Source organism: Pteropus alecto, unplaced genomic scaffold (assembly GCF_000325575.1).
Source record: "Pteropus alecto unplaced genomic scaffold, ASM32557v1 scaffold17, whole genome shotgun sequence".
Lineage (NCBI taxonomy): Eukaryota > Metazoa > Chordata > Mammalia > Chiroptera > Pteropodidae > Pteropus > Pteropus alecto.
Genome location: NW_006440645.1, coordinates 5977880 through 5988445, shown reverse-complemented (window position 1 = coordinate 5988445; position 10566 = coordinate 5977880). Strand labels below are relative to the sequence as shown.

At 39.7% G+C, this 10566-nt stretch overlaps 1 protein-coding gene across 1 annotated transcript in view; it reads right to left on the bottom strand.

Moving 5' to 3' along the window:
- Window positions 1-1471: 1471 nt before the first annotated feature.
- The window catches only part of FAT4 (FAT atypical cadherin 4), a 151002-nt gene continuing 141907 nt past the window's right edge, over window positions 1472-10566 (bottom strand). The window contains exons 19-20 of the mRNA XM_025050924.1: window positions 9570-9574; window positions 1472-1662 (exon numbers count right to left, since the gene is read on the bottom strand). Coding sequence (XP_024906692.1) covers window positions 1472-1662; window positions 9570-9574 — 196 coding nt within the window. The remainder of the gene's footprint in view (window positions 1663-9569; window positions 9575-10566) is intronic.

Here is a 10566-nt window from a genome sequence, read left to right as displayed (position 1 = left end):
AACCAAAGCCCTAACCCTTAATTTCCTCACAGGCAAATCAGAGAATAAAATTACTACTTCTTCTGGTAGTCGTGAGACCTACACAAAATCAATTCATTAAATTAGAGAAATGTGCATCATGTGCTTCGCATGTTCTGAAGATCTTCTCTATACATTGCTCTTATTTTTAGCTTTTTCATGTCGTATTTTCTCTATCGCTTCTTTAATATTGGTTTCTAATCTGCTGCCAGATTAATATTCCAACATCGTTATTTTTAGCATGACAATTCCTGGCCCAGTGTTCCTCAAGTGCCTGTTGGTTAATGTCAAAGATGTCATACTGGCATTTCACTCTGAGGACTCTACACTAGTGGTTACTAGTGGGGTGGGGGAAGAGGGGGAAGGTAGACGGGGTAAATGGGGTCAAATATAGGGTTTAGGGGGAGGGTGAAGTGGGTAAAGGGGATCAAATATATGGTACTATTATATTATTATATCATAATTTATTATTATAGTATATGATTATGTCATAATGTGCTGGGGAAAACACTCCACATGGGGTTAATAAGTCTATTTAGAGAGAAATGTTAACTCCACCAGTTATTAACTACAACTTCGAGCAAGTTCCTTTAAGTCTATATTCTCTTCTTGGTAAAACGTGATAATCACTTTTGTCTGATCAGCCCCACAGGTGTGATATAATGTTCAGATCAGATAACTCATTTGAAAACTCTTTGAAAACCAAAGAGACACATGTAAGTTCAAGGTAGTCAGAGAAAAAGAACGAGCTTTGAAATCTAGTTTGAACATAGTTTGAATCCTAGTTCTGGCCCTATCAACCTTGTGGTAATTAAAAGTCACTCACTGTCTTTGATCCTCAATATTTATAAATCAAATTGGGAAGAGTACTATCTGCTTTCAGAGGACTCAATCTTATTGCCAAATACTGTTCTGTTTGTGAATTTGTATCGGAAGGATATATGGCCCACTAGTCCAATTGTCTCTAGGACTTGGACGTTGTTTTAAAACATCCTCACAGTCTCCGAGCCAGCGAATGCCAACAAAAACCATAAAAACAAAACTGGTAGAATAGCGATCATTTTTCTTTAAATTTTTAGCCAATACCTACCCTGATTCTCATAGATTCCTGCTTCTGAAGGAACCAAAGTCATTGATGTCTTAAAAGAAAAATGAAGGGAAGTTTGTGTTTGTTCCCTTGGTGGTCCACGACGATGTCATTATGTAGCACAACTCTAAGGACTGAAAGTGTGTTTACCGTGACACGATTTCATCGCATTCGAATGGTCTAGCGAGTGGATGACAGCGCGGCCTCGGCCGCTGTCAGGAGATGGGGTGAAATGCGTTGGCTGCCAGCGGTGAGGGTAAGTGCCAAATGCTGGCAGAGCCCTGGACCTCGGAGAAATAAAGGGAGCTGACAGTCCAGCCTGGTTTGAAGCAGGAAGGTTTTAGTTTACCACTTTAAACCAAAGGATCAGTAATGACGCTGAATGCCGAAGGCAGGGTCACAGACCGTGATGGCAACGATGGTATTACGACAGGCTCGAAGAGTAATGGCTGACAGTTGCATATCAAAGGAATATCGTAAGGTCAATTGTGTGAGGACTACCATATTGGCTCGTTTAGTGCAGTTGCTGGGAAGATTTATTTCAACTGTTGAAAAAACTAAATTACAAAAGCAAATTAATAATGGAATGTAATCTCTGAGGTATTTCGATCTCGCGTGAGTGCTGACTAATCAGCCCTCAGTCAGTCTGTGGTCCGATGCTGTGGCTTTCACAGTGTGCTCGGTGACAGTTCAGCGGGTGTGAGGGAGGGTGGCGATGCCTGCGGTCATGGCTCCCAGTGCGCATTCTTCAAAAAAGATATGCAGAAGTAGCTCTAACTCGTGAATCGCCTCCTCGTCACTCTTTTTCGCAAGCCTGATGCCATAGGTCACTGTCATCAACACCTTATATGTATCTTCTAAGATTAAAAAAAAAAAGTTACTTTGAGTGACTAAAGAGTAGTTGAGAGTGAAGGGTCTATTTGGCCAGGAATCTTTAAGGTACTTTAGAATTGAATCCAAATGCATGGGACAGACTCCCTGTCTAAATCTCAGCCTCAGCAGGCGCTGTGGGAGGGGCCCCTAACCACACCTACCAGGCCCATGACAGTCTTTCAGAACTAAGGGACGCACGGTATACTCACTGCAAATTTATTCTCTTTAAATCTTTGTTTTGAGCGGATTGGAGTATTTCCTCCAGTCTCAATAGTATCAAATTGTCAAAAACGCTCAAGTAGCTTCAGTCTGAAAACAGGTCATGATTCCCTTTGGCGAGGTGTATGTAAATATGGGTCCGTGTCAGAGTTGCCGTCACATGATATCACATCTAAACCGTTAGATTCGCTGCTGTCTTTCACGTCTTTTATTGACTAGTCTTGTCTGTATATTAATATTTTAAAAAATTATGTTAGGAGAAATGTAAAAGAGGTCATCTGAGCTTAGCGAACCTTAAAATTATTATTTTTGTACTTGTCTTTGAAATCTCTCCAAAATTCTCAGTTATCTCAAAAGTGAAAAGACTTTACTAGGACACATCATGAGAGCCAATATTTTAAGTGCTTCAAAAATGTTTTCAGTGTTGGATATTATATAGAAAATGTTTGCTTACTTTAGGTCACCCAGGAACACTCCATTCATTCATTATTCAGAGAGTTACTACTAAAACTATGACAGTATTTTACTTTGTTATTGGCCTTTGCTACTTTTAACAAACTATAACTAATGTCGGTAGAGCCAGAAAATAAAGCTCAGTTCTCCAACAATTTAAAAATAGAGCAATGACTTGTTATTCTAAAATGCGTTCGTAGTAAAGTTCACTATAAAAAGATACATTTTGTTTTGTGATATGAATGATAATAATAGCATTTATTCTCTGACCATATTAGATTCTACATTTCAATGAACTCACGATGATTATAGAGGCTATAAAAATATATTTGCCAGTCAGTTAATGCAGCACCTTCTAGGAGATATGAATTTGCTTAAATAATAGTCTTAATATGTAATATGAAATTATATTGGATACTCCAAAGGAAATTTTCAGTAAAAAGAAGACACACTGGTATTTTATTCAGTTTCACCAGAACAATTAGCAAAAGGTATATGGTTGGAAAAACAAAAATGTCAGGAGAAAAAAAAGAATCATTTAGTTACTCCTTTTTTTCTTCAGTTTTTAATGTCTTCTTTCTGCAGAAAAAGCCACACATATAACCTATAACAATATGAAAGGGGCCTAGAGAAATAAAAATGGAAAATTAAAAGCACTGGAATTATAAGATCACGAAACTTTGAGATAGCTAGACAACCTGCTGGAGATAATTATTCAGTAATTTTACCCAAATTATACTTCGGCCCTGTTTACTACAAACTCAGCAAAATGTGGTGAATCTGGAAAACCTCACAGACTTCTTACTGGGGATGATACCAAATTCTGTGAAAATCTAATCCTAAAATCAGATGAACCAGCCTCACAATAAGTGGTATCTGCTAGGACAAAGCTGATAATAGTTTAGGGCAATAGCTTTCAAATATCAGGATTTTAACTAAGCCTTACATAATTCGACAACACAGCTAGAAAATTCCCTAACATGTCCTTTAAAACTCGCTAAATCCATTATCTTGTTACTTTGAAAATGCAGTATATAAATAAAGCTTAGGAAGTTGTTGATTATATGTGGGAGCCTGCATTGCGGAGCACACATGAATACACACAGAATTTTCTTTGGAAATATTGAAGTAATTCTCTGAAAACAGAGTTATGCAGATTTTGAAATGTTTTGGAAAAGTGTCTAGTCGCCCCAAATTGCAAGCTCTCTGAAGGCAAGAGACATCTTCATTCACTTGATTCTCCCCAGGGCTTGGCACACTCTGCCGAGCAAATTAAAAAACGAATGGATGCTCCCAAGGCCCAGTTACAGGCTGACTGACGGGGAATAATTATGCTTTTAATCTGATGTCCCACAAACATCTATTGGAAGGTGGCCATTAAATGCAGAGTGGCCAGGAACTGTGCTTTAATTTGGAGAGAAAGCCATCTATAAACTATAGATAATTGCTGTGGCTTCTTTAAAATCCACTGAGCATTTCTCAGACTCATTCGATTCTCGATCTGAAGCTGCATAAATGAAGACAAGTAAACTGCACGTGTGCTTGTTTCTATCTCATGGTACTGACAGCCTGAACCTTCCTCTTTAAAGGAAACACTGTCCTATACTCACTGTCCATAGAGCTTACTAGGAAAAAAAAAAGAAAGAAAGAAAGCTGGTTCGGATTTGCTCTCCAGACCCATGTGTGTGCAGCACGTGCTGTCATAAGCTTTTCGCATGGGTTAAATATTTTTAAGACATGAATGGCTTCCTGTTAGATAATAGACGATTGCCAACTCGAGTTACTTGATGACAGTTCCTCCGGGGTGAAAGAGGGCAGTCCGCTTTTCATTTTCTATTTATCGAAAGCCGTTTCCCAAATTTATGTCCCCCGTAGACGAGCCTTGCTCCAGATGCAGTGCAGGACACCGTTTTCTTCTCTCAGACCGAGCTGTCAAGGAATCAGCACATTCTGGGGGGCGGTTATGCTGCGCTCAATCGTCTCAGCCATGCTGTTTTTCTGGAGAAACATTTCTCTAGAACGTTTCACCTTTTGACTTCAAAGCGGAGTATCAATAACTGTTTTCGGCGGCCTTCTGGCCACGGACTGTGCTTCTACGGTAAGAAGAGGACGGCTTGAGTGAGCAGACGGAATCTCATTTTGATCAGCATCTGTACCCCAGACAATGTGGTTTTAATTTGGAATGGGGAACTCAGTGACATTGCCAAAGAACTTTGTACGTTGTTGGTTGTTTTATTTGGGCTAGAATGGTATTATTCAGTAATTTTAAGATCTGAGCTTTCTTCCAGAAAACCATGATGACTGCACTTTGTACTCTGCAACTTGATTTGGGCGGCGGGGCGGGGAGGCGGTTGGCCAATTGATTCGTAAACTGATAAAATCGGAAGTATCCAAATGGGTCGCCTGGAAATTATCTGCTTTTATGCAGCATGTTTTAAATGCTCTGAGGGCTTTTCCACTTTAATTATATGTCTTCGGATATGGAGACTCTCTCACAAATGTTTTGAGTATGTCTACCTTGACTATATCACAGGTTATATGAAGATCTAATGAGTCTGTCATTTATTCAGCATATTCCTTTAATAAGTTCAAAGAGTCCTTAGGTTACCTGTATGATGTCAATGACACATTGGTTAGAATTGCCTACGTGAATTCGAACATGATTATGTGTCTGGCATATGTACACTGTACAGTGCATAAAAAAACTTCTTCCAAGAGTTTTCATGGTAAATGCCAAAAGTGTGTCCTAGTATCTTAATCCAAGTTCACCGCACTCGGCTTGGATCTTTTCTGAAATTTGAGCATATTTTGATAAAGTTTTATTAGTGGTGCAAAGATGGGGGTTAACGATACTCATTATGAACAAATCAACAAAATCTCATTAAAATATATTTGGACAAGCCTTAGCTGCCTTGAGTGCATGCATAGATTTACTATTGTGTCTTAGGGATATTTTGATTGCCATCTCTCTTTCCCACCAATATACATCTCTCATTCCATTTGAAAATTTCTCCTTTCAAATGACCCATTTCATTAAAAAAAAAAAAAAGTCGATATTTTAAATCAGAATTTCTGCAATCTTCTAAGGCGCAGATATTTCATACTTTGGATATGTGAATGCCTCAGCAAAAAGGAATAGACTGCTTTGCCATCATCTGTCTTAACCTGCCTCCTATCAATGTGCCTGCAGGTCTGGCTTGGCCATAGAGGATTGTGTGACTCAATCAGCGTGAGCGCGGACGTTCATCTCCATTAACGCATGTCTCTTCTGTCTTCTGGGTCTCGGGCATTGGTGCAGAGGGAGTGCACAGCCACATTCTCAGCGTTTACTTTGCATATGGAGAGGCTCTTATTTTGCAAGATAACACACACGTAAAGATTGGCTTCAACAATAATGCTGTTTCTGGGCCTGTTCTGAATTATCATTCTTACTCTTTATCCTCACATTCATTCATCCCCAAGGCTTTTGTGGTGCAGCATTTGCTGATGTGCTGACATCGATCTGGCTTGTTGAGTCTCTCCCTGTTCCTCTAAGAGAGTGTTATTCCACTCCACGCCTCCCCATGCCACTGCCTCTGCCTGTGACAGTGCCACCCATGCGTGTCCATGGCTCACTCTGCTGCCTCATTCAGCAACCTGCTCAGATGTCACCTCCCCAGGAAGGTCGTCCCTGATCAACCCACCTAAAACAGCATACGCACTCCCCAGTCGCCATCTGACCCCCCGCCCTGCTCGCCAGCGCTCGTCTCCACTAGATATCGCGGTACATAATGCATGTTATAGTTATTGATCGTCTATGTCCTCTGCTGGAATGGGAGCTGCATGGAGGAAGGCACTGTCTCTTTTCTTCGCGGTTTTATCGCATGATCTAGAAGAGTGCTCGGCGTGTAGAGGGCTCTAATTATTATCGTCTGCAGTAAAAGGGATTCGCCAGGGCACTGAACTTCTTCACAGCTCAGTTAATTTCTCTGTTGGAGGATAATATTGTACTTTATGGTCTTTAGTCAGTGATACATTTGGTTGCAATGGTATCGTAGATGCGTAGGCCACGTTAGAGTTGACTCATCGATATGTATCTATTAGAACTGTGCGCCTTTTCCCTTCATTAACAATAAATGAAAATGCTGGATTCCTTTATAACACTGGCCTATAACTCCTGGACTGATAAACCATTAAAACTACTAGCTGGTTCAGTAGTGGTAACCATATAAATTATTAATCATGTGGCATTTCACTCATATTGTCTTGAAGAAATATATAGCAATCATAAACTCTAATGTTTTATATCACACTAAAAGCTCTAACAAACGTATGCTAAGATACATTTCTAGGCTTAATTTTTCCTAAGGAAATGTAAATTTGGTCATCTAGAAACGTTAGGTCTTTTAAATTGGATCTATGACATAAAATGAAAAAAGGGCAGTGCTGAATTATTGATTCAAAATTTAAAAAAATATTTTCACCTTTAACAGATTATTTTTACTGTAATGTGGAATTCAAGTGAGTAAGAATGCATTTTCATGACAAAAATGATTTGTTCTTAGATGGAGTGTCTGGAAGTAATAAAGTCACCTAGTGATATAATTCATTTCCCTAATAAATGAAATATGTATAAAGGACATAACTTTCAATAGTTTGTCAGTTCTCTCTCTCTCTCATCAACCTTGACATTGGTAAATATTTTGATAGCAACATGTAAATGAGAAGAGGTCCCGGCCCTCTCGATGGCTCCATTTTCTTAAAATGATTTTATCTGAAGAAGCTATCGATGAAATCAGCTAATTGAGAAAATTACAGACGCCATCTTGAAAGCTGTGGCTTTCGAGATCAATGTGCTTCTTAAGCACTGAGCGATCGGAGTCCCACGCCATGTCGCCAGTCCAAGCCCGCAACTCTGCGTGCCAGCACAGCCACTGAGGTGTTGTCAGTGTGCATGGAAGCAAGTGACATTTTTCACAGCAGAGACGCAGGGCGAGCCCCAGAGTAACTGTATTCCAGGCAAGCCCATAAACCCTTACAGGGGCTGGATTAAAATTCTGAGCTCGTGGTTTTATGTGCGAACACGTAAGTCACTATTAACCGTGGAGTTGAGTGAATCGTGACCTTGTCAGTTGGCCTGTAACCACCCGCAGCCACAGTACATGCCGAATCACTCCATTTCCCTAAGCGTTGGGAAATCTCCACTTTAAGTGCGGTTTTCATTCCATCCATTTTTGATTTGTTTTGCTATGAGCATTGTTCTCGTTTCAATGAAAAAAGATTTCCAAGGACAAGAAATTGTCCTATAAAAACTCTGTCTTGGGCCTAAACTGGGATTGATTAATCAAGGAAATTGCGTTTCTCTCTCACACAAAAAATTCTTAGAGAATTAGAATACAGAATCTTGGCATTGGGTTCTTTCCCCTTAACCCTTAGCTATAATCATGTTTATCATTTTACGTTCAGCTCTGTTCTCAATTAGAGAGTTTATATCTTTGAAGACACTGAGATGCTTCAGTTTCTAGAGAAAAAAATGTATTCTGTTTTGAGTTATGTGAAACAATCAACATGTTCCCATATCTGCCTCATAAATTCATACGACTAAAATGCATAGGGAAATACTAAAATGTGTTGCCTCATCACAGGTGACAAAAAATTTTACTGTCTTATACTCAGTCTCTAAACCACATTATAGGAATGTTATCATTTTATTTCTTATTCTGAAAAAAAAATAATCTCAGCATTATTAAATGACAAAATAATTCTGTTCTATATTTCAGTCTGCTGGTATTAATTTTAAAAATGTTCTATTTACTAAGATATTTTATTTACTAAAACTTTCACATATTGTTAAAATCGCTGTTCACTGTGGGACAGTGGTACAGTCAGAGTATAATATTTTCGGCAAATATTAGTTATAGAAAATTCTGAGATTGTGCAGTAATTTGCATAAATCCTGTTATTTCAGATGTGACTGTTATTACACAAATGGATCTTGTCCTGGGCTAGTCTCCTCTGCTGAATCATTCCACTCTTGGGTGAGTACCTGATAACAGACATTTGTCTTGGCTAAGGTAGCATGTAAAATTTGTTTAGAATTCGTGCAACAGGATGATCAAGAAATGACAGGTGTCTGTTGCAGAGCATTCACTGTGATTCTTCCTACACCATTGGACTTAGAAAATTTTGGAGAAAATGAGACCCAGGCATTTTTTCTTAATCAGCTTTAATTCATTGCTGTTCGTAAAACTATAATCCTGGCTTTCGGTGAACATACTTTACCGGGGACATCAAAACGATTATTGCCAGGATGCTTAAACCAGATTCAAAACAAAGTTAGACCCCCTAAGACAGGGATCCCCAACCCCTGAGTGGTCTGTGAGGAACCAGGCCACACAGCAGGAGGTGAGCTGCGGGGGAGCCAGCGAAGCTGCTTCTGCGTTCGCAGCCGCTCCACAGCGCCAGCATCACCGCCTCAGCTCCGCCTCAGATCATCGGGCGTTAGATTCTCATAGGAGCACCGGTCCCTGGTGCCGAACAGGTTGGGGACCGCTGTCCTGAGACCCAGCCGAGTCGAGACTCATTATGCTCTAGGGAAATCCAAGGACTGAAACAGGTAGACGTGCAGTAAAGCGACCTTAAAATATCTGTTCTGGCAATAATCCATACTCACGTTTTTTGAAAGAAAACTATGTCGCCCACCTGGAGTTGAGCTCGCCACAACCTACTGACAAGAAGGGAGTATTCACGATTGGGCATGAAGATAACATAGAAAGGTGAAAATCTAATATCACACTATGAATGCAACATATTTTAAATAAATATTTTAATTCTATTGTTGGCATTTACAAGTAGAAAGCATACAGTATGTTACAAATATCAAAATGTGAAAAATATGAATGTTACATAAGTAACAAATGTAAAAAAAGTATTTTCTTACCTTCCCTGAAAGTAAGAAAATTATTCAGCATAGGAAAATATCAGTATCAAAAACACAGCTTAGGTGTAAAAAAACGGTTTTTTACACGGTATTAAAAAAATGACCTACAAAATGACAAAGTAAGAAGGGTTGAAATTTGACTTTATATAAATTATAAAAACTGGGTACTTGAAGTAAATGTTAAATGGTTGGGGGAAAAAAAAAGTCCAATCGTAGGCTTTGCTTAGGTCAATTCTTTAAAAATTTAAAAAGCATAGAACATTTTTCAATAAATAATTCATTTCTTAAAAGTGTCTCTGAGAAGCGCTGCTGAGCTCATCACTCCACAGTCGGAAGGCGGCAGCATTCCGCGGACAACATGCAATCAATTCTCTTCCCTAGCGGAAGCCTGGTGAGAGTCAGGAGACCATCACTGTTTACCAAAAAAAAAAAAAAATCATAAGTTTTAAAACAATTTTGTAAGAAAGTTTTAAAGTGCTGAACGAAATGACTTAATTTCAGTACCCACTGTCATGTGAAACTTATGCAAATATTCAGACGTTTCTGAGCAACGCTGAGTATGGACTCCACAAGTCTGAGACGTGTTAATAATACTTAGTCTTTCATTCAGGGACAGGCGGGCTCTTTTCTACACTTTACAAGGATCTGGCAACGCAAACGCGACGATAATGATACAATGATACACACCCTGCTGGGAAAGCACAAGTTCATGTCTGCAATGGCAACAGTACGGATCTGAAAAAACACACGTCGGACATCGGTAAAGAAGAAGACGCTTTCCCAGCGCCGCATGCCACGTCACTCGGTACACAATACGATGCATGCAGGGGCGGAAATTCAACCGAGCGCATTTAAATTAGAGAGTCGTTTGTGAGTCGGTTTCAGCAGCATTGTGGTTATTATTTTTTAAAGTTTCCCTCCGACACCCGTCGGTGCCGGCCGGTTCTGCAGAGGAGACCCAGGCCGGCGAGGACGGAGCGAGCGAGCGCCCGCCGGC